Source organism: Mirounga angustirostris, unplaced genomic scaffold (assembly GCF_029215605.1).
Source record: "Mirounga angustirostris isolate CCGP_5_RB_7025 unplaced genomic scaffold, mMirAng1.0.hap1 SCAF_3, whole genome shotgun sequence".
Lineage (NCBI taxonomy): Eukaryota > Metazoa > Chordata > Mammalia > Carnivora > Phocidae > Mirounga > Mirounga angustirostris.
In genome coordinates, this window is record NW_026991711.1 from 51074613 (window position 1) to 51100697 (window position 26085).

General features: G+C 38.0%; 1 protein-coding gene across 2 annotated transcripts in view; it reads right to left on the reverse strand.

Moving 5' to 3' along the window:
- Nucleotides 1-3888: 3888 nt before the first annotated feature.
- Nucleotides 3889-26085, reverse strand: part of SUGT1 (SGT1 homolog, MIS12 kinetochore complex assembly cochaperone) — a 59332-nt gene continuing 37135 nt past the window's right edge. For both annotated transcript variants that reach the window (XM_064586029.1, XM_045869545.3), the window contains exon 13: nt 3889-24180. Coding sequence is in view for 1 of the 2 variants with exons in the window: in XM_045869545.3 (XP_045725501.1) it covers nt 24079-24180 (102 nt within the window). In the remaining variant the exon portion in view is untranslated. The remainder of the gene's footprint in view (nt 24181-26085) is intronic.

Below are 26085 nucleotides of genomic sequence, written 5' to 3' on the forward strand. Positions count from 1 at the left end.
CAGTGCTGCTTGGCAGATGTGGCTGAGAGGAATGGCTTATTTATAATGACATAAAGTCTCTTAGGAACAAGGACTGTCTTCAGAAACTTTAGAAACTGAAATACTAGATCAGGAAAATGAGCAGGTATTTCGTATTTCTGACATTTTAGTTTTGAATCCCACAGTCTGAGAGACAAAGAACCTTCTCAAGGAAAATAAAAAAGTTTTCCAAAACAATACAATGATTCAGAGATGACAGAAAGGTCTTGATACCATGATCTCACTTATTCTAAATAAACCTTATTATTGTACATCTAGTGTTTGCCAAATTAAGTTGGTAAAATCTTACAATTTCTTAAACCTGGTTATCAGATGAACATTTGTATGTCTGCACATTTAATGGAACATATACAGTAAGTTAGGTCTCTGCATGAAAAAGATATGAAGGAAAGATACATGCAGAATTATATGTCTAATGGTCACACTGTTCTCAGGCAGCAGCTACTTCTGGCACAGATAGGAACTTTACATGTTTAGTCTTTAAAACGGTTGTTACTCTATTAACTAAGCAAATATGTGTCAATGGTTCTGCCTACCATCTCCAACCTCACTGTCCAGCAACCTGTACTTGATTCTAGAACTAAATAAAAAGGAAAAAAAAAAAAAAAACACCACCACCACCAAAAAGACTCAGTGATCCCAGCCCAGAAGAGCTTGTGGTCTCATGAGGGACAGAGATAATTGGGACTCAGTACACAAAAAGCCTTGACAAAGATGGGAGCACTGGGCTTCTTGGAGGAAGAGAATGCCTTTGCTAGGTCTTCAAGGATGAGCAGGAGTTAGCCAGGTAAAGGTGACAGAGGAGGGGCATTCCAGGCAGAGGAAGTTCAATAAAGTCAGAGGTGTGAAGATGCATGATATAATCAGGCAAACGGAGCATTCTGGTTGAGGGAGAACATATTAAGATGGAAATGTAGACAGAAGATATCTTATATTGCATGTTAACTTTGAATTTATTTATTTGGTGGATAAGGAACAGGAAACCAATAAAGGTTGCTGGCACGGAGGGAGCTGGTTAAGTCTCCATTTTTAGATGGACAAAACTTGGTAGCTTTCCTTGACAGAACGAAGCAGGTGCCAGACTTAGTAAGGAGCAAAGCATGTCTTGGGAAGGAAGGCTGTCTCTTGAAAAGGTACTCCCTTTTCAAAGTACCATAATTAAACAGAAATATGGGAAGTGAATAGTCTACTTCATAATTAATAAAAGTCATGCTGTGTTATGAAAAGCCACGAAATACCCAAGGAAGTCAACTTAATAGAAAAAAAAATACTGATTTTTAAGGGCAGAGGGGAGATTCAAGGTTGGATTAAGGGTAGAAATGACAGACTCAAATTATGTTCAAGGAAGAAAATGAAAGGCCTACTCTGAAAGAGAAGAATCAAGTGTACAAAGGAAGAACACTTAGTAAAAGAAGACACTGCAGAATATAAACTTTTCACAAATTGGTACTAATCCCCGGATTACCTTTAACCAGGCCAATCTAAAAGCTGCAAATGTAGCCCAGTTTGCTGTGCTGAATTTTAACTCTGTATGTGCACTGTGTATGTATATGTTATATATATGATATGTGATATTATTTTATGGGTACTCATTTAATTTTCAGCAATGCTGTAAACAAATCCTCTGGCCATCAGAGGTTAATTTTCAAAGTCTTCACTTGACTCCGACTAGCAGGGCTACTACAGCCTTAGATGTTATAGTTGCTGCTGCATAAGCACAAAGAAAATGAATGGTCATGCTGGGTTCCAGTAGTTTCTACGTTACATTAACATATCTCACTAAAATATGCCAACATATGTCCACTGCAATTTTAAAAACGTGTCAAAACCTCCGCCTTATGCCTCCTTCCACCACCACCTCAAATAAATGACACTAGAAAAGTAAATACATTCAGAATAACCACTTAACCCACTCAACGTTTCTCACACCAGATTTTATTGCGCTCTGATATACAAGCTACATTCTTACAAAATAGAAATTCCTTGTGTGTAGGGGATGAATTAATTTCTGTATAAGCTGAATATGCTGATTTTTATGAACATTTTATAGAAAGGGTCACAATATTTTTTAGAGTTAACTGCCTTATTGGGGGGGGGGGGGGAGAGGGAGCTGACAAAAGCCTGCATGCATAGATAGTCCTAGTAGCAGATCTCAAACATGAAGGTGTAAATTTGAGTCAATGATGCAAACGTGAGCAAAAACATTTTACAGGCACAGTTGAGTTTTGGAGTTTATAAAAGGAAGGTGAACTTCTGAAGGGCTTTTGGACATATATGCATGCTCATATCCTATATGCATATACAGGTTACACTTGGAAAAAGCCCACTATAGTATTCAGAATCAAATTTACAAACAGGTTAAGTTAGTGTTGCCTGACTTTTAACAATAAAAGGAATCACTACAGATTTTATTTATACTGTTTACATTCAAAAGTAATCAACTTCCATACAGTTTTTAGGTACTTACCTCTTAAAGATAAGTACATCTATATATACATTTATTTCATGGATAACCTAAACCTAGCAAATAGCTGATTTTAGGCTTACTGAATCTTTTCCATGTCTTAATAGTTTTTAAAATAAAATATATAGGAGTCTGTCATTATTAGGGTATATGTTATCATCAGAGTGATAAAAATCAGTAATGGGACTAGAAACAGTATACCCACTAAGCTGTTACTAAGTCATTAGATTAAAAAACCAAATTATTAAAAACTGTTTTAAGAGGTATTCCCCACTAAGTTCCTTGTACGAGCTTAGTAATAACTTTACAGATGTTCTTGTCATAGTCCTGTTCTCTCTGTGCCTGCTCCTTTACAAAAATTCTCTTCACATCAAATTCCTACAATTGAGTTAGAACCCCAGAAAATTCAACCTCTTTTTTCTCAGATGGCTACAAAAATTTGAGTATCAATGAGACAGCTTGAAATAACCTCTATATACTTTTTTAAAACTAGGATTGTATTTGTAAATTTACTTGCAATTACTTAAAAAAACAAAAACCAAAAAACCCACAAAAAACCCCAAACATGATTTTGGTGGCTTCCTGTCCTTCAGACTTCCAAGGGGTGGATTATTTCATTGTAAAAAGTTCTCTTTTCAACTGTTCTATTCCATTAACCCAAACTATTATCCATTTTTATATAATGAATTCACTTTATACTGACATAGCCAAAGACCTGGAATAAACTAGTCAAGCATGAACTTTCCTTTAGCAAAACATAATGCTTTTAAAGGCAAGTGGTTTCTTTTCAATTAAAATCATATTCCTGCCTGTTAGTTACTGAGTTAGCTACACAACTACACAGTAAAAAATATCTCCACAGGATATATGATACTCAACCTAAAACACATGGTACTTGACCTACTCAACCAGCCCCGTAATTTTTAATATTCACTTAGCACCTATGCATAATCAGACAGGCAGCATCTGAGAACATTCCAGTTGCTAAAGAAGAAATAGTGCCTCATTATACACCAGTACTATGCCATGGCTCTCCATGAATATTGAGTTTTCTAATATTCTCTGCTTGACTTTAATAATATCTCAGCAGTGACAAGCTAGCATCTTGTCCAACTATTCTCAATTTGTTTCACTTTGAAACAGATTTCCTTTCATCATGTACAACACCACACATGGATTCAATGAGTTTATCATAATGACCCTAAGGTTCTAATGACAGAGGAATAAAAATAATCATTGACTGTCTCTCCTCTGCCTTTACATCCATATAAGAGGGAAACAAATCCTACAAAGGAACAAGCACCTGAGCAGCTGAAATTTATAGGAAATAAGGCATTAGAGAACATTAAGTGCTAACATCACTTCCATGGTCTCTCCTCTACCCCCTTGAAATCAAGTGTTTTTTAAGGGCACTGCCCTTCACACTTCAAACTCACCAGGTCATTAAAAACATGGATTTTTCCCAGCCCTATTCCAAACCTACAGATGCAAAATCTCAGGAGGGAACCCGAGAAAACAAGCTTCCCAGGTGAGGGTTATTCACCACTGAGAACCACTATGCTATATATTATACAGAATATCTGACTAATGCTCTAATTTTGAGTTGCCTGATATTTGGGGCAACTGTCAGAAAGTCAGTACATGTTAGGAGAAATAAAGTTTTTTGGTTTTTTTTTTTAAAGATTTTATTTATTTATTTGACAGAGAGAGAGAGAGCGAGAGCAGGAACACAAGCAGGGGGTGGGAGAGGGAGAAGCAGGCTTCCTGCCAAGCAGGGAGCCCGATGTGGGACTCGATCCCACAACCCTGGGATCATGACCTGAGCCGAAGGCAGACGCTTAACGACTGAGCCACCCAGGCGCCCAGGAGAAATAAAGTTTTAAGTGAGTTAGATTCTATCACCAACTATGTGTGTGAGCTGTGTTAATGAATTGTTATGAAAAAAAAAAAAAAAAGTATTATGAGTGCACTCCGGAAAAAATGCTCTTGTAAAACCAAAGGTTTGGACTAGATAGTATTTAAGATTCATTCCAGCTCTAAATTTCTGATTTCATTTTTCTTTGTCTCCTCGTATTGACGGGATGAAATGCAAATACATGTTTAAGAGTGTAATAGGTACCAAAGCTATTTCTAGTCTTGGTAGATGGGCCATAAAAACATGCCCTGCTGATCTGATTTTTACAATTCTATTACACATAAAACTCCATACCACACTTATTCCTAAGTCCCTGTTCATAACCAGTCATTTTATTTAATTCAATTTTGACTCCATATCTATTCTGCTATAAACTATACTTACATTCCAGACAAGAAATAGCTTTGCTAAACACAGATTACACTAAAATGGGATATTACTGTAATTTAACATGTGAAGAGGAAAGGGCAGGTGAGTATGGAGACTGACCATATACCCATAAAGTCATATACCAAAACTGAAATCCATTCACATCAATACTTCCAGATATTCAGAGTAAAACTCCACAACAATCCCTATTAGAGTTATAAAGTAAATTTAACTTGACTGTATGCACACTTGGTAAAAATAAGAACATTTTCAAAAAGAATGACAACTGATAGAATTTTGAGTGAGGACAACAGGATTTTATAATCAGCTAGAACAAGCCCTGGCTTGGCAACCACTGTCTCATCTGTATTCCCTTGTGCAGGGCCTTACCAGATCCAGACCTCCCCACTTTACCTTCTCCCCCCCTCAGGAATCTCAGCCCCTGGTTCACTCCTGCATCAGGGCCTTCTCATCTGCCATTCCTTCTGCAGGGAGTACGCTTTCTCAAGGATCTGCACAGCTCCCTCCTTTGCTTCCTTCAAGTCTGTGTTCAAATGTCACCTGCTGAGTTCTTACTTGATCTTCTATCTCCAGTTTGTCCTCTTCAAACATTTAGTCTTCTTTAGCATAACATCATTTAACACACATTTTGATTATTTCTCTAATGAGCAAAGATCCATGAAAGGCAGAGAATTTTGGCTTCCTCCCCAGTGTATTCCTAGTGCTTAGAACAGTGTCTGGCACATACTGGCATTCAACGAATTAATGAATGGGTATATCTTGAATTATGTATTTTTCACTTACCTATATTTTTCTAATACCTATATTAAAGTGAAAACCCACTTAAAAAATACATAGCTTTTGACAGAAGATCTCAAAGGTGTTCACACTGTTAAAAAATAAAGTATGCAACCCCCATCAAAGAGGGTCATATGGTATTCAATATCTCAATTTCTTTGGAGGTTTTTGAGAAAAAAAATATACAAGTAGTTCAAATTTTTGTATCCAGAAATTGGTATGTTTATAAATGAAATTGCTTGACTCGCTCTTGGTTTCCAGATCTTTCCATATGCCCAAACCAATTCCATGCCTGGGTTTATAAATCTCTGGCCTCTCTGCCTCTTTAACTCTACCCAAGTTCCCTGGGCTCTTGAGTCACTCTGGAAGAATGACTAACCCAGTTAGAAAGTAAACTTCAGTCCCATCTTTAAGAAAACATATACATTTTGGTTTTAAACAATTAGGACAAAAGAAAAAGAAATCTGAAAATTAATTAACAAAACAAAAAACACATGGATATCACTTTGGTTTTGATTACTTACATAATAACTGCTATTCCCTCTAGTAATGTAAACAAATTAGATTTAGTTCTCATGGCCATGAGTTAAAAACCTACTGAAAAATTACTATTCTATCTATATTGATGAATAAGTGATCAATTTCCAGGGCATGATATAAAAAACAAAATAAATTTTAAAAACTAGTCTGGGGGGCACCTGGGTGGCTCAGTTGGTTAAGCGACTGCCTTCGGCTCAGGTCATGATCCCAGGGTCCTGGGATCGAGTCCCACATCAGGCTCCCCCTGCTCTGCGGGGAGCCTGCTTCTCCCTCTGCCTCTGCCTGCCACTCACCCTGCTTGTGCTCTCTCTGTCAAATAAATAAATAAAAAATCTTAAAAAAAAAAAAAAAAAACTAGTTTGGGAAAAGTAGCAGTTCCAATACTTGATTATCTACTATGTGAAAGGCACGGAGCTCTGCATCAATGATCCAAAGCTAAGGAAACAACACTCTGAGGACGACACACAAGGTAAAAAAGCTAACTGCAACTAACCCTAAAACCAGGGGCTGTGAGAGGTGCCGTAAGGGGCATAAACAAGGCACTTCCACATCACGGCTGGAGTGGCAAAGGTTCCTGTAGAGGGCATAGAGTGAGGCATTTCATAAGAGTACTGACATTCTCACTGGGGACACTTAAGAAATGGAAAAAAATAGGGATATTCTATACAGAATTAAGACCATAAGCAAATGCATCCATCATCATACAAATTCTGAGGGCCTATTCCCTATGTACCAGATACTGCAGATACGAAGTTGGAAGCCACCACCCCCAGCCCCTCACCCAAGCAACTGGTCGCACAGGGGAAGAAACGGGTCATTTATAGGGACTTAATAACAAAGAACAGATCTGACTCAAACATACTTGTGAGAGTCAAAGAGAGTAAGACTCAGGCCTATACAGAGAAGTCCAATAAACCCATGCATGATTACGACAGCCAGCTCCAAACGGTTTCTGAAGAAAATTCCAGTCTTCACTGAATCCACTTGGGGAGCCTTTAACACTATTAATGGGCTGAACCAGGATCTTTTTCTTCTAGGTAAAAGGACCAGGATGGAATGGGAAACTATGTCCACTTCAGATTTAATTTAGCAAGCCAGCTCACTTGCACCTAGATGAGTTAACTAAGAGGAAGACCACTAAAATCCTTAACTTTCAGCTCTAACAAATGGAGGCCCCTAAACAAAAACACAACCTTCCTGGGTCTCTGCCATTATTGTAAAAGGCCAGGCACTGAAAGAAGACTGTTGCAAGCTTAAGTGCTCCAGGCACCTTCAGCTCTCTAGCCAGCCTTGCCAGTGCCCTGCCAATCCCCAATGTCGGAACTCCAAGCAACTACAGGGGCTTTTCCCAATCCTTCCCCTTAATCAGCTCAAAGAAACCACTCTCCAGATTGAGAATGAATGTCTGTCTGTCCTTACTGACACTGAAGCTATACCTGGTGCTCAACTTCACTGTTATTAAACAGCCCCTGCCCTGAAATATTAAAAGAGTTCAAATAGTTCTGGATAGAAGATCAAACCAGCCATGCAATCCCTTAAGCCAAAACCTCCAGTAAAACTCAACAGGTTCCTACCTCTAAACCTATTCCCTTTTGTTTAGGCCAAGATACCTCCACCCTTTTCTCCTTAGCTCTTCTGCCCCTACTGACTGGGCTGAAATTTCTTAGAAAATATGCTGGAATTTCTCCTGAAAGGGGGAAATAATTCTAGAATTTGAAAAAAGCAACCAAAATAGCCAAATAGGTGGACCACATGATCCTGCAACATGTTTTATTTGTTCTGTCTCTGATGGCACTAGAGCTAAGTACAAGGACACTGATCATTTGTCCCTATTGAACCAGCTACCACTCTCCTTATGGGCAAAACCCTCAACTGTTACTGGCATAGTGCCACATTGTACCTCCTATTAAGATCCTAGAATTAGGATCAAAGCCTCTCCCTAGAATTAATCAATACCCTATAAATAAGGTTGTCCAGGGTATTAAGCTCACAATGAAAGACTATAAGGCCTAAGGCCTCATTATCCCCTGTACTAGTCCCTACAACAGCCCTTTTTCACCTATTTAAAAAAAAAAAAAAAAATGGTTGCAGAATGGAGATTTGTGCAGGACCTCCAAGGCATAAAGAGTACAGTCATCCTTCGCCATCCAGTTGTTCCCAATCTCCATACTCTCCTTTATTGGTCTCTATACCTGCTGAAAGCAAATTTTTCACCATGGTTGTCTTCTTTAGCATCTCAGTGGATAACACCAGGCACTATGTCTTTGCTTTTACTTGGAAAGGACAATACACCTGGACAGTACTCCCCCAAAGTTCTACTCAAAGTCTCTGTACTTCTCACAAACCTTGAAAACTGATCTAGATCATATAAAATTTCCTGGAAGCTCTGCCCTATTACAATATGTAGATGACTTGCTTCTCTGCTTTTCCACCTTTTAGTCTTATAGCGACATGAAGTCTCCAAGGAAAAATGGCAATTCGTTCAAACTCAGGTTTGGTATTTAGAGCACCTAACTTTGGAAACAGAGGCTACGATTAGATCCAAACGGTTATCATGGCATCCGAAACTTCTCAAAAACCAAAACTAAGCACCAATTACAAGGTTCTCTCTTGGCCACTCTCAAAATTCAATTCCAAACTTCTTTCTTATGGACCAACCCCTATATGTTTACTAAAAAACAACAAACTTGACCCTATTATTTGGTTAAGACCAAAATAATTTAGTCCTTAAATTTAGTCTTAAATGAAAGACTAACAAATCCCCTACCCTTGGACATCTCGACGATCAACTTCCCATTTTCCTTTTTACATAATGAACAGAGAGGAATGCCCTTGGGGTACTCACCCCAAAACATGGGCAACACCACTGGCCCACAGGTTATTCTGACCAACATCTAGACCCTGTGGCATAAGAGCACACCCCACCCTCTGCCTCAGAGCCACTGCTGCCACTGTTCTTTTAGTCAAGGTCCCTGAAGAAATAATCATGGGATCCTTCCTAACTAATCTTGTTCCCTATTCAGGAGAAGCCCTTCTAAATTCTCATCATATTCAATTCCTGTCAGTTAGTTGCCTCGCCTCATATGAAATCCTCCTGCTAGCCACTCCTCATATAGCAGTACCCTTCACCTGTGGTTTCAACTCCTAGCAGAGCTGAAGAAGCTGGTTAAGGAGACAAGATAGCATCCAAATCAAGTCTGCAAATACAATGAAACTGGGCTCTTCTGAAAGATGATGGCCAACAGAACCTACATTAAAAAAAGTGCAAAAGAGGCACTACAGCATAAAACATGGAAGGACAGATTAACTCTGATACTATGTGACAATGCTGCAGGGTATATGATAAAGCCAGGTGTACTGTACAGAGGAAAGAACCCCTGTGCTTACAAAAACAAAAACAAATTATGTGCCTGCCTTCTGGTAACATAATCAGAAAGCATGGGTGACAGCCATCTTATTTATGGAATGGTTCCACCAATGCTTCATCTCAGAAGTGAAAAAATACTCAGAAGAGGAAGACTTGGAATTTAAAGTCCTCTTAATAACAGACAATGCACTTGGCTATCCTGAGTCTGTTTGCTATTTAAATGACAATGATGAGGTTATACTCTTACCTCCAAATATAACCTCACTGCTTTAGCCCCTTGACCAGGACATCATTCAAGGCCACATACACCTGCCTTGTATTTTACCGCATTCCATCGGCAATTGATGCAGACTGTAATCTGGACATAACGCGATGCTCGAGGTCATTCACTACTGCTGATATAGTAACATTCATAAAAGCTGCAATGAATGAATTAAAACCAGAAACTGTACACGACTGCTGGAAGAGCTTATGGAGTAAAGTCATGAGTGATTTCAAAGGCTTCCACGGGATTGATGGAGAAGTTAAAAAATGCTTCACATAGCAAGATAAATTAGTGGAGTAGAACTAGCCAACCTATTTGATGAGTTTGTTGAAGCACATACCGAGGAACATCTAGAAGTGTTAACGAGTGAGGAAGTGAAAGAACTTGTTGAGTCATTTACAAAGGAAGAAGATGAAGAAACTGAAGCAGAAAATAAAGCAGAACCAGCAATGTGGACATTACCAAAATTTGCTGAAGTGTTTTGAATTGCACAGACATTAAGTGACAAAATTACAGAATATGATCCTCAAATGGAACACAGGATTAAAGTCATCTGTATGATCCCTGAAGGATTACAATCTCTGCAGCAACACTCTGATAGTTAAAAAGAGACAACAAATTCCAATTACAATGTTCCTCCAAAAGTTTTAGGCGAAAAAAACTCTTCAACTTTTAAGTACCCCCAATCATTGACAATGTCAGGGCTTGATGATCCAGGATCATCTGAAGCAGGTGATTATCCTTCTGCATTTATTATTAGAAAGTCTGCCACTGGTCAACAGTGCCTAACACTGTGTCACAATGCCTACATCACTCACCTCATCACGTAGGCACTGTATCACCTCACATCATCACAGGAAGAAGGAGTACAGTACAATAGGTATTTTGAGAGAGAAAAATACATCCACATAACATTTATTACAGTATGTTGTTATAACTATTCTAATCTCATTGCCACTAACCTCATATATGGGTTTTTTTTTTTAGAAAAATTTACTTATTATTTGAGAAAGAGAGAGTGCGTAGTGGGGGGGGGGGAGGGAGAAGGAGAGAGAATCTGAAGCAGATTCCATGCTAAGCGTGGAGCCCAACGTGGGGTTCGATCTCACAACTCTGAGACCATAACCTGACCCAAAACCAAGAGTCAGATGCTTAACTGTGCCACCCAGGCGTCCCAATCTCCTATATTTTAAACTTTATCACAGGTATGTACGTATAGAAAAAACATAGTATATACATAGGGTTCAGTACTACCTGCTGTATCAGGCAACCACTGGTGGTCCTGGGAAACCATCCCATGCAGATAAGGGATGGGTGGGGGTGGGGGGGGGACTACTGTATAAATCTTTCTCGCCGTAGCAACCTTCATCCTGCTACTCTTCTCTTCCCCTCCACTGATAAAACTTCTCATGACTGCTTATTATGAATGGACTCCCTCCATGACAATAAATACACTGGAAAATTTTGGGGGGATTTGCAATAATCTGAAAAAATGAACAAACTGCATAGTCTAGAAATACTGAAAAAATTAAAAACAAGGTATATGTCTTGAATGGAAAAAATATATATGATTACTAGCCTATTTTATCATTTACTATCATAAAATACACACAAATCTATTATAAAAAGTTGAAACTTATCAAATGTACACAGCATACACTAAACAGTATGCTACTAAACGATGAAGGGGTCAACCAAGAAATCAAAGATGAAATAAAAAAATAAATGAAGATAAATGAAAATGGGGCACCTGGGTTAAAGCATCCGACTCTTGGTTTCCGCTCAGGTCGATCTCAGGGTCAGGAGATCAAGCACCATGTAGAGCTCTGCACTCAGCACGGAGTCCGCCTGGGTTTCTCTCTCCCTCTACCTCTGCCCTCCCCACCTCCTCCTCTTTCTAAAGTAAATAAATAAATCTTTTTAAAAAGACAGAGATAGGGGCATCTGGGTGGCTCAGTCATTTAAGCGTCTGCCTTCAGCTCAGGTCATGATCCCAGGACCCTGGGATCAAGCCCGGCATCGGGCTCCGTGCTCCACAGGCAGTCTGCTTCTCCCTCTCCCTCTGCCTCTCCTCCTGTTCCTGCTTTCTACTTCAAATAAAGAAAATCTTAAAAAAAAAAAAAGATAAATGAAAATAACACAAGTCCAAGATCTCTAGGACACAGGGAAAGCAGTTCTAAAGGAAAAGTTATGGCAATGCAGGCCTCCCACAAGAAACAAGAAAAATCTTGAACAATCTAACCTTACCCCTAAAGGAACTAGAAAAAGAATAAACAAAGCTCAAAGTTAGTAGGAGATAAATAATAAAGATCAGAACAGAAGCAAATGAAATAGAGATAAAAATAGAAAAGATGAGTAAAACCAAGAGCTGGTTCTTTGGAAGATAAACAAAATTGATACGCCTTTAGCTAGACTCGTCAAGAAAAAGAGAGGACCCAAATAAATAGAATAAAAAATGAAACAGGAAAGGTAACAACACCACAGGAATACAAAGAACTATAAAATACTATGAAAAATTATATGCCAACAAACTGGACAACCTAGAAAAAATGGGTAAGTTCCTAGAAACATAAAATCTCCCAAAATTGAATCAAGAAGGAATAGAAAAACTGAACAGACTAATTACTAGTAACAAAACTGAACTGATAACCAAAAACTCCCAACAAGTAAAAGTCTAGGACCAGACAGATTCACAGGTGGATTCTACCAAATATTTGTTAATACCTACTTCCCTCAAGCTATTCCAAAAAAAGAGAAAAGGAAAACTTCCAAATTTATCCTATGAGGCTAACATTACCCCAATACCACAACCAAAGACACTACAAAAAAACTACAGGCCAATAACAGATGCAAAAATCCTCAACCATTATTAGCAAACTGCATTCAACAAAACATTAAAAGGATCATGCACCATCATCAAGGAAGATTTATTCTAGGGATGCAGGATGATTCAATATTCACAAATCAACCAACAGGATACACCACATTAACAAAATGAAAAATAAAAATCACATGGTCATTTCAACAGATGCAGAAAAAAACATCTGTCAAAGTTCAACATCTGTTCATGATAAAAATTCTCAACAAAATGGGTTTAAAGAGAACATACTTCAACATAAAAAAGGCCATATATGGAAAACCCACAGCTAGTATCATATTTAATGGTGAAAAACTGAGAGCTTTTCCTCCAAGATCAGGAATAAGATAATGATGTCCACTCTTGACATTTTTATTCAACAAGGTACTGGAAGTCCCAGCCACAACAATCAGACAAGAAAATGAAATAAAAAGCATCCAAATTGGTAAGGAAGAAGTTAAACTGACACTATATGTAGATGACATACATAGAAAACTCTCAAGAGCTTTGCAAAAAACAAAATCAATACCCAGAAACTGACTGCATTTATATACACTAATAATCAAGTACCACAAAGAGAAACTAAGGAAGCAAGTACATTTACAATTGCACCAAAAAGAGTAAAATACCCAGGAATAAACTTAACCAAAGAGATGAAAGACCTGTACTCTGAACTATGAAACATGGATGAAAAAACTGAAGACAAAACAAATGAAAAGACATACCATGCTCATGGATTGGAAGAATATTGCTAAAATGTCCATACTACCCACAGCAATCTAGAGATTTAATGTGATCCCTGTCAAAATACCAACAGCATTTTCCACAGAACTAAAATAAACAATACTACAATTTGTATGCAACCATAAAAGACCCTGAGTAGCCAAAGCAACACTGAAAAAGAAGAACAAAGTTCAAGATACCACAATCTCAGATTTCAAGAACTACTATGAAACTGCAGTAGTAAAAACAGCATGGTACTGGCACAAAAACAGACACAGAGATCAATGAAAAAGAACAGAGAGATCTTGGGGCGCCTGGGTGGCTCAGTCGTTAGGCATCTGCCTTCGGCTCAGGTCATGATCCCAGGGTCCTGGGATCGAGCCCCGCATCGGGCTCCCTGCTCAGCTGGGAGTCTGCTTCTCCCTCTCCCTCTCCCCCTGCTTGTGTTCCCTCTTTCGCTGTGTCTCTGTCAAATAAATAAACAAACAAACAAACAAACGAACGAACAGAGAGATCAGAAACCGATGCTTCTACGATCAATTAATCTATGATACAGGAGGCAAGAACAAACAACAGGGAAAAGACAGTCTCTTCAATAAATGGTACTAGAAAACCTGAACAGCTAAAAGCAAAAGAATGAAACTGGACCACTACTTTCTTATAGCATACACAAAAATAAACTCAAAATGGATTAAAGACCTAAATGTGATACCTGAAGCCATAAAACTCCTAGAAGAAACATAGGCAGTGCTTTCTTTGACATTAGCCTTAGCAACATTTTTCTAGATGTCTCCTCAGACAAGGGAAACAAAAGCAAAAATAAACTACTGGAGTTACATTAAAATAAAAAACTTTTGCACGGTGAAGGGAACCATCATGAAAATGAAAAGGTAACCTACTGAATGGGAGAAGATATCCGCAAACAATGTATCTGATAAGGGGTTAATACCCAAATACATAAAGAACTTATACAACATACACTCTGCATCTCATAGATCAAGGCATAATTTTAACTTCAAGTCTTATTATTTAAGAAATATATTTCATAAGGCTACAACTGCCAAAGATAGTGGTTCCTTTGATGGATCTGGGCAAAGCAAGCTGAAAACCTTCTGGAAAGAATTCACCATTTTAGATGCCATTAAGAACATCTGTGATTCATAGGGAGAGGTCGAAATATCACCATTAACAGGAGTTTGGGAGAAGCTGATTCCAACTCTCATTGATGACTTTGAGTGGTTCAAAACTTCAGTGTAGAAAATAACTGCAGATTTGGTGGTAATAACAAGACAGCTAGAATTAGAAGTGGAGCCAGAAAATGTGACAATTGCTGCAATCTCATCATAAAACTTTAACAGATGAAGAAATACTTCTTATGGATGAGCAAAAAAAGTGGCTTCTTGAGATGAAATCTACTCTTGGTGACGATGCTGGGCAGATTGTTGAAATGACAACAAAGGACTCACAATATCACATAAATTTAGTTGATAAAACAGCATCAGGGTTTGGAAGGACTGACTCCCAATTCTGAAAGAAGTTCTGTGTGTAATATGCTATCTAACAGCATCACATGTTACAGAGAAATCATTTATGAAAGTCAATTTACAAACTTCATTGTTGTCTCAAGAAAATGCCACAGCCACAATCTTCAACAACCACCCCCATCAGTCAGCAGCCATCAGAATCAAGGCAAAACCTTCACCAGCAAAAGGACTGATTTGTTGAAAGCTCAGAAGATGGTTAGATGGTTAGCAATACTTTTTTTTTCCCCAGAGACAGCACAAGCAGGGGGAGCAGCAGAGGGAGAGGGAGAACCAGGCTTCCCCTTGGAGCAGGGAGCCTGATGCGGAACTCGATCCCAGGACCCTGGGATCATGACCTGAGCCAAAGGCAGACACCTAACTGACTGAGCCACCCAGGCGCTCCAGCAATAAAGCACTTTTTAATTAAGATACATGTTGTTTCAGACATACTGCAATTACACACTTAACAGCCTACAGTATAGCATAAACAAATTTTATATGCACTGGGAAACCTCAGTTTCCTGGGTGGCTCAGTCAGGTAAGCACCTGACTCGTGATTTCGGCTCAAATCATGATCTCAGGGTTGTGGGCTCGAGCCCTGCACTGGGTTCTGCACTCTGATTGAGACTCTCTCCCTCTGCCCCTTGCCATGCTCATGTGCTCTAAATAAATAAAAATAAAATCTTTAAAAATTTTTCATACTGTATATGCTTTGAATTATTGGTCTTCTGACGAAATGATAGCCATTATGAACCAATACTAGTGGGGAATTATCAATTAAGACATAAAAAGTGCCTACTTTGCTTGCTCCACCTGCTCCAAATACAACCCAAGGAATATTATCTGTACTGATCCTGGACACTTTATTTAGCTGTTGTGTAAGTGGGGGGTGTAGGGGGAGAGAGAATCTTAAGCAAGCTCCAATGCCCAGTGCACAGCGTGATGCGCGGCTCAACCTCAGAATCCTGAGGATCATGACCTGAGCCAAAATCAAGAGTCAGACGTTTCCGTTTAACTGACTAAGCCACCCAGATGCCTCACTCCTGGACACTTTAAATTGCCCAATGGACAATTCAAAGTTTGGCAAATGAATTTCAGTCAGTCTCTCCCTAGCTCCAGTCTTATAAATATGTTTTAGTCAGTTTGTATGTTTTCTCACTGTACTGAAGCTTTTCCTTGTTAGGCAAGCTATTGCCTCTTCCATGGCTAAAATACTATTAGAAAGGATTGTCTTGGGGGTGCCTGGGTGGCTCAGTAGGTTGAGCATCTGACTCTTGATTTTGGCTCAGATCATGACTCAGGGTCCTGAGACTGAGCCCTGAGTTGGGCTCCGCACTCAGTGGGGAGTCTGCTTGAGATTCTCTCTGCCCTTAGTCCCGCTCATGTACACGTACTCTCTTTCACAAATAAATAAATAAATCTTAAAAAAAAAAAAAAATTGTTCCTACCTGGGGAACTCCCCTGGAACTTTATAGCGGCAAGGGAACTCAATTCTCTGGTCAAGGGCTTTAAAGGCCTGTGCTCATTAAGCCATTCTACTACACTTTCATTGTGCTTATCACCCTCAATCCTCAGCTAATCAAATGCACTAATGGCATCATTAAGGCTCCACTGGCAGGATTTATAGAGACCCTTTTAAATACTCAGGCCAAAAGCATTGGCCATTAGTCCTTTTAAATTTCAGGAACACAGCTCATTTGCAATCTGGAAACCTCACGGCACCCAATGCACATAGCTCCTGTTTCTCTGATTCACCGCGAAGAAAAGGAAACGTGCTTTAATACTATCAAGGTCTAATTACTTCTGATGGAAATAACCAGCTCTAGTAGAACAATCTTCCCACAGCACACTCCGGGAAGACAAAGAACTCAAGCATCACTCCTTGTAACTCAGATATTTAATCTATTGTAAATGACATCTCTACAAAGACTCCCTTCAATCTTGCTGGAAAGGCCCAATTGCTAGCCACCAAACGCCAGAAACAGACTTCTGGATCCATGTATCCCATCTAAAGAAAGCACCAAACCCCAACTGGACCTATGCACCAACTGGTGACCTGAAAGTCAAGACTTCCAGGAGTCGAAGCAGACAACAGCTTTCCTGAGATGACTGGACCAGGCCTGTATACCTTCTTTCCCTTGCTTGTTCTCACGTTTTCTTCTCCCTTTCATGGAAGGGTAATGCCTTTCTCAGCATTTCCCAATACCTTGAAAAAGGGATAAGCTGCTCCAATTACTAGATTTGTCATCTGAAACCACTATCCATCCATGACAGCAGTGACCCCTTAGTTTACCGTATAAGTAAGTTTGTTGGAATCCCAGGTGCCACCATAAGCCTGAATTGTCCCACAGGTCCCTTTTATATAAAGTTGGAATACTAAATCCACATACCACCATTCCTTGCCTCAATTTAACCCAACCCTGGGATGGGAGAATGTGATCCATCAAATACATGTATGAAAGATATAAATAGTCAACGTAGTCAAATCATTTGCAGGTTTGCTGTCAAACCCATGTTATCTCAGTGGTCTTTCAATATGTAATATGGCATTTGCCTCTTGGCTGAATGATGCAAACACCTCTATATTGACCAATGGCTCCATAAATGCTAATACTTAAGAGGAAGTCATATATACACATCCCAGCTACTCCTTTACATGTGGAGGTTCTGGTGAATTGCCCCTATGCTTGGGCAACTTGACAGCTGGACAATGTGCTCTTACTGTACTTACTGTCCTATTTTCTCTTCGTAACAAATGAGCAGCCTACTACTAGTCTACCCCATTAAGCCTCCATGGTCATCTTAAATGGGAACTTCCAGGAAGCAAATAGGACTCCCAGTTTGCCTACGTAGAGAGAGCCTCCCTTAAGGTCAGAGGAAGTGCCAAGGATTGCATTATCCAAAATCTCTCCGACATGAGAGCTACCCAATTGTGCTGCCAAGCCAAGAGCAGCCCACCAACAATCACTTGACTTGATGGCTAGAGTAGTTTTGGCTAATCGTACAGCCCTTGACTGTGTACTTGCTGAATGAGGAGGTGTTTATGTGACTGCCAATACCATATGTTGCACATGGATAAATTCCTCTGGGGAAGTAGAAATCCAACTGCATAAAATTAGGGAGTTAACACATTGCTATAACAAATTTCATTTAACAATCCTTTGATCTCTTCATCTGGTTTGGTTACCTTCATGTTTGGGCTCCTGGTTTACAAGCACTGAACAAACTGGACTTGTCATTATTACTTTCAATTCTGCTTTGTATAATTCTTATTAAGCTTTGTACCCGATGCCACCAACCCTTTGTAAAAATGTCCAACAGGGTAATTCTAGCTCAACGTTTTAGTGATCTCCCATGCTTACAACACTTAACAAGATAAAGACTTTAGATTGGAAATGCCTGAGTTCTCCCTACCTTTCCTTTTCACTCAAATGTGGCCTAAATGGTTTCCCACCTGTGCACCTTCTCTCCACCGTGGGACATGATAACCAAAAAAGGTCCTTCCTGGCACTGAGGGACAAAATCACTCAATGGAGAAAACCTGATTCCTGGCCAGCCAATGAGAAGTTGCCACAACCCCGAATTCCTCTCCCCCACCAAACGTTTGTTCAAAAACTCTCCCTCCAACTTCTTCCTTTCCTCTATAAAAGCAAGCCCCTCTTCTTCATTCCTGGACTTGCCTATGGTTTACCACAGTTGGAATGTTCCAAATTGCATTTCTTCTGCTATTCCTGAATAAACTCATTTTGCTGGTAAAATAACCGGCTATTTTTAAGGCTGACATTCCCCATTCTTTGGTGTGAAAATAGGATTGACTCTTATAAAACATCAGCTTCTTTTATAAAAACACCAGCTTCTCTATACCAATGGAAATAACAGGACAGAATTCATGGTTTACAAGTGGTATGATTTTGTACCTTGTTTTTATAAATCCTAGCAGTTTTACTGGTTTGACATTTAAATTAAAATGGAATTAAAACCAAAGAATTTCTAAAAAGAAGTCCCTTAATATTCTACATAGTTTGTATCTTCTACCACCAGTACACTTCATGATTCTTTTTAAAATACCACTAATATATACATATTTAAGTTCTGCTTAATTAAAATTACTCATTCAAATTAAAGACTTTTCCTATGAACTCTAATGCTTTCAAAGTATAAAATTTTTAACTAGCTGATACTTTCCTCAAACAGAATCTTGAATCTGGTAGGACTGAACTTATAACAAAAAGGCTTTTTACAGGATTTAAGCCTCTCAGCCTAAATGCATATAAAATAATCTGACAGGGGTGCACCTGGGTTGCTTAGTTAAGTGTCTAACTCTTGATATCGGCTCAGGTTATGATCCAAGGTTGTGAGATCGAGCCCTGCCATCAGGTTCCATTCGCAGCGCAGAGTCTGCTTGAGATTCTCTCTAAATAAACAGAATCTTAAAAAAAAAACCTGACATGATCTGTAATATTAAGTACTGCTCTTTGCACTTTAAATATACAGGTACATAATTCTTTCCAAACCCTTGGTGTCAGATGTGTTTCTACAATTCAGAATTTTGGATTTTAGAATACAATACAGACATATCATTTTTTTAACATCAGTAGGATCTGTGCTAGCATTCTGTAATTAAATATATTAATATTTCTGAGGCAAAATACGACTTCGTACTCTAAGTTCATACACAAATTTACTTTTTTCTGGATTAAAATAAACAACTCATTTAACTCCTAACGGCTCACGAGGTGGATATTATTATTATCCTAAGAATTTGATCAGCATGATGTGCCAGTCTTCTTATACCTGCGACAATTGTTAAGGGTATCTTGTTTCATCTAAGAGATGAAATAATTTTTATAAAAAAAAAAAACAAACACAGCACCTGCAACACAAATCAAGATAACTTGCTTATACTACCTTCTTTAAGAAGCAAGAGGTTTGGATTCCTAGTAAGTTTCCTACTTAGGAAACTGATAATATTCTGACATTTACGAATATACCTTTCCGGGGGTACCTGGGTGGCTCAGCTGGCTGAGCGTCCAACACTTGATTTTGGCTCAGGTCGTGATCTTGGGGTTGTGGAAATGAGCCCCGCATGAGGCTCTGTGCTGGGCATGGAGCTGGCTTGGGATTCTCTCTCTCCCTCTGCCACTCCCCATTCCACACTTGCTCTCTCTCAGAAAGAAAGAAAAGAAAAGAAAGACAAAGACAGAAAGAAAATACCTTCCCAGCCCACATACAAGCAGAATTAAATAATTCAACATATACATTTTCGGCTTCATTGTCAGATAGGTAGTTAACAAAAATCACTCCTTGTACACCCAACTCATAAGCCTCAAGAGGGAGTTACAACATGGCACTGGAGTCTGAAAGGCCTGGGTTCACCTGCTGCATCACTTATCAGTGGAGTAAATTTGGGCAAAGAACTTAACTTTGGCCTCACTACTTCACAAGGCTGTTATATATGAGGTAGTATATATATGGCACTTAGTGACACCTGGCCCATAAAATGTACTAGTACAGAATTGCTACCACTGTTACTGCCCTAATGGATTAGCGAAGTATAGGATTTTAGCTTGATTTGGGGGGCAAGTTTACTGAGGTAGGAAGAGAGGCTCAGAGTTAACTTCAGAAGCAAATCATAAGGATGGTCCCAAACAGTAACAACTGTGAGTAAATCAGTATTTCCAATTTACCCACAAGTTTATTTCCAAAATCAAATATCTTGGTTTAAAATGAACCTACAATAGAATATGCATAACTGGAGACAACGGAAACCAGATCAATGTTGATGATCTCTCATTTAGAACTACTTAACTCTTTCTGGCACAGACACCATTATTTTGTCCTTTTATGCTTTTATTATCTCCTCTCCCTGGTTTCTCCGAGCCACAGATAACCGAAATCCGTATTATTACGAGACTATGTAACAACAGGTATGAATGTCTAAAGGTAAACTTCTTTAGAGGTGGTTAAAAAGTAAAGTAGCTCTCATAACCAACCACCCACTCAGAAATTCTCTGAATATTTTTGGAAATGTCAGTAATAGCTACAAGCCAGAGAAATACACACTAATTTGGACAAGGAAGATCCTAATATAATTAAAGTTCATTAGGCAGATCAGATGGTAAATGAATAGGCAATACTGCTCTGAATCAGTGAGAGATCTCAGAGATCAATGACCTATTCTGATATGTAGGTAATTGGGGAAGGAGAAAAGGAAAGTAAAATGGGTAAGGATAGCCAAACAAATATTTAAGTTCTGAACTAAATTAAAATCTCTACCTATTTATATTAATGTATTGACATACCCCCACTTTAAATATTTGAAATTTATAAAATTTATAGATATAAATTTATAAATATATTTATAAGAATTCAATTTTCTCCCTTGTTCTAAATAGTTAGCCTCAGGGAGACAATAATCATTCAATGTTCTGAAGTTAGTGACTATCACAAATCTAAGAGATGAAATAATTTTTAAAATGTAGTTATCAATGCAAACCCTCCTTTCTCTCCATTCCATATAAAGACAGAGAAAACCAATTATTTTTTAAAGTGGCCTGTAACTGCCAATGCTGAAGACTGAACTTTGTTATAACTGGCAACCAACTCTGAATGGGTTAGGACACATGACAGAAAATCATCAAAATTGACCTTGTACAGCCATCTAAAGAGATTACTTGATAGAAGAGCTCAAAGAAGTAGATTATCCTGTTCAAAATTCTTTGATGATAGTGTGAGAATTCTGGGAAGTCATCAAGGTGCAGATGATTACAAAAATCAGGAGAATAGATGAAAAAGCTAAGAAAAAAAGTATTCCAAGACTAAACCTTAAAAAGGAAAATAAGAAATACTAGGAGAAAAAAAATGTACCTTCTAAAGAAACAAAAGGTTAACCAGAACACTAACAAAACCAAAATTTAAGAACTGAAAATGAAGTCTAGAAAGAGAGAGCAATTAATAGCTGAGAATATAGAGCATAAGGATAAAGAGGCTCTTAATTGAAATGATGGGTTTGTTGGTTTTTTGTTTTTTTAACTTTCTGCAGGCTAAAAATTCTCATTATCTAAAGGGTGAAAGAGATGCAGTACTTCAGAGTGGTATTTTAGGGCAGCAGTCTAACCTACTTCTCATAAGTCCCTCTTTACCCATAAATTTGTTGTACTTGGACCAGGTCCATTTATAGTCATGTATATTAGGAACTTCATTTGGCTCAGCAAAATCCTGAATCCCAAACATTAAGCAAATCTAGCCAACAGATAAGCATACTTTAGATATAATGTATCCTTGGTAAAGTACAAGCAAAACTAGTACTAGAATTTTTTTTTAAATCAACTTCTATTACAATAGTGTCATTCCTAAGAAAGAAAAAAGCTGCTCTTAAGCAACAAAAATGTTTCTTATTTAGAATCATGGACTTTTAATTTTAACTCTAAGGACCTAAAGACTATTTACCAATAAAGGAACTAAGACATAGAAAGGCTAAACCTGCTGAAGATTATAAAGCTAATTAGTGGCAGAGATTTGCTGAAGCTAGGATTCCTGTCTCTGGGGTAGTGCTGTATGCCCAACTTATCCTATCTGTAGCACTGGCCTCCCTAACTCCCCTTAGGACTAATGGTATTGAGAAACTGTGACATACAGAATACTAAAACTACTATCTAATTTCCTTAAGGAGAAAATTTCAGAAATTCACACAAGCAAGAAATTAATTTTACCTTTTCCTTCAGTGCTGAAGAACCAAAAAAGTAGCCTGTAGTCTTAAGTGGGCAAAAGGACAAGTGAAAACTCCCAGGTGCATTAACAGGCTGTAAGAGGTTTGGGTAAAGTCAGATATCACCGCACCACCATTTTCCTCATGAACCCTGCTACATTTCAAATCAAATGACTAGATCGAAGGGACTGAATTCTAACTCTTTGGGAGGCTGAACCAATGGCTGATTCACCTCTGATTCACCCTATCCTCAGCTACGAGGGTATAGGAATGCCTTGCCACACTGTGAGAACTAACAGACATCAACCTCAACAATTCAACAATTATGGTCAAAAAGCAAAGTTAGACCTACAGGTCATCAATGGCATATACTTTGTAACAGCTGAGACCGCAAAGAATTTTAATCATAAAACACTATTTTTCTGTCTCAAGACTGTATTTATAATGAGTTCAGCAATCAGCCATTCCATAATTCTTTCATGAATGTTAAGTTTCTCTCTGCTAGATTATAAGCTCTTTGAAGTTAATGATCGTGTCTTTACTTTTTGTATTCCCATGGTATCTATTTACTCTAGAAACAGAGTACATACTAAGTATATACCTATTAAATTACCCTCTCAGCAGCTAGCCTAAACCACTGAAACCAAAGTAATCGTTGGGATGTGAGAAAAGAAATATTCTAATAAAGAAAAAAATACAGAAAAACAAAAACAACAAAACCTCAAAACAAAACAAACCACCAGTAATTTCAAGCCTCCTGATGTGGCCAAAAAAAAAAAAAAAAATCAACAACAAAAGAACCCCAGCAAGAAGTAGTGTTGGGCTTTCCTAAATCACTCTTTGGCCCAATTTCACAGATTAGCCTTCAGTATGGATAAATTTGCAGCATGTTAAACTCAGGTGTCTATGTTTTATACAGGAATTTGGAAGGTAAGGACCAAAATCTCAGTGTAACTACAAATATTTCCCATAAAAATAACCAAATAAGAATTCCCTGTTATAATTTCTCAAAGTTCTCATTACAAAACTTAAGAAAAAGGTAAATAAACCAAACTTCTTCATAGAAAAATTGTATTTACAACTCCATCCAAAAGCAGTTTTTAAAAGCAAACAACGTAACACAGAAGGTGAAAAAAATCTATGCTCACCCAAAACTGCCAAATCTAATAAATTAACAGAATACTCCATCAAAAATAAGGCAATAACCCAAGATATCCCACTGATGATTTTTCCACTTCCATAACTAGGTAGAATTAATCTAGCTAGTAGCAAATGATACTTCATTCCATTTCAGCATGTCTGAAATCCTTAAGGACAAAAGTGTTAAAATATCTTAGTTCTTCATTAGACTCTTAGAACACTTGGAAGGAAAATAATTTCTAAAGCACAAAGAGGTAAAGAGGTATAACCTTTCAAAAAGATACTCAGAGTTCAAAATTCAAGAATGCGATATTAATACACAATGGGCATAGGTAAATATATGCAATACAGTGATAGCAAATTAATTTATTTAGTACTTTTTCCATTCCATATCATCAGGAGGATTGATTTCAACTTTCCTTTTACCTACATCAGACCAGTTGGTACTCAAAACTGTACCACCAGACTCCATCTGCAATAAGAAATAAAAATAGATTAATCCTTGGACCATATAATCAAAGCAGAGTATTTTTCTAAAAATGTTCCAAGCATAATGTTCTAAATATAGCCCATGTTTGACTCAATATAAGCAAAGGATAATACTTTGATTTAATCTTAGGCTTTTCAAATAAGTTAGGTAGAAGGCATCATGTTCATACAGTCATATAAAGCACATCTCCCTTGGCTAATCAGCATTGAGGTAAATGTGGAAAATCTACCTTCTGATGAAAATAAAATTGGCTCCCCAAGAAAATAATAATCTCTTTTGTTAAGGATAGTAAAAACCAGACAAAGTAAACTCTTTCTATACTAGTTGGACAGAACTTTTAAGATCCCCTTAGTAATGCTGTGACAAATATATACAAGAGAATGCTGGAATTTTTTTCAAATCAATGTGCATACACACAAGTACATAAAATCAGTATCTCAGTAAAGAACTGATTATCTATTTACCATCTATAGAATATACCACCCACCAAAAACCCTAGCACATTCGTAAGTACATTCTAAAAAAACCTCTGGACATTTGTTATCCTAATAAAAATTAACTGACTTGGATCACAGCAAAAAACAGTGTGAATTATTCAAATCTAAACATTTTTACATGATCAGCTGTGCTGCTGGCATATGTATATAGTTACAAACCCGACTATTACACTGGAACCTCAATATAACCTCATGCCCCACACTCCCTGTCAAGCTCCCTTACATGGGTTGCTTTGCATGGGATGTTCTTCCCCACCGGTTTATTTTCCCATTCTTTATCCTCTAAACATAACATTTCACCATTTCTCTGTGGCCTCCTTTGACCCTAATCAGGACTCTACCTTTGTAGAATTTGTGTTCTGTATGAGCATAATTACCATTAATATGTATCACACTACACTGTTAGAATTTTAAGGGTCTGCTTTCTTTTATATGCTTCGTACCCTTGGTTCCAACTAAAGCTGAGAGCCCCTACAAGGCAAGGAACATATTTTACTAACACTTGTATCCTAGATCTAAGCCACAACGGTTGGGCACATGATAGACTTCAAATAAAATATTGATATGAATGTTTGTAAATGTAGTATCTAGTAGAAGCATGTGGGAATAAACCTATTCTTACCTGAATGAAACTATACAGCATATAATATGTTTTAAGTAACACCTTCTTTCATTAAGACATAAGTATATGTAAACATATGTTAGCAGCATATAGCATGAGCCTTGTGCTTACCTCACTGAACTACACTGTGTATAAACTGTCATTCAAGTAACAAATCTTCTCTCATTAATATAAACCCACTAACATCCTAAACCTCTAACCCCAATCCTAATGTCATTGAGCCCTCTGGAGAGTTCTCCAAATTGCAGGATACGAGGCATATACCCTTCAACCCTGGCCCTAACCCTAACCCTAACCTAATCCTAACCCACATCTAAGAAAAAAAGAAAAAAGAAGTGGCATACACATATACAATGGAATATTACACAAACACACACACACACACACACACAAATCCTGCCATTAGCAATCACATGGATAGAGCTAGAAGATATTATGCTAACTGAAATGTCAGTCAGAGACAGACACCATGTGATTTCACTCATATGTGGAATTTAAGAAACAAAACAAAGGAGCAAAGAGAGAGAGAGAGACAGAGGCAAACCAAGAAATGGATCCTTAACTATAGAGAACAAACTGACAGTTATCACAGGGGAGGTGGATGGGGGCATGGGTTAAATAGGGGATAAGGATTAAGGAGTATACTTGTGATGAGTACCGGGTGATATATGAAGTGCTGAATCACTATTTTGTACACCTGAAACTAATATTACATGTATAGTAACTAACTGGAATTTAAGACTTTAAAAAATTTGAATAAAAAGGGAT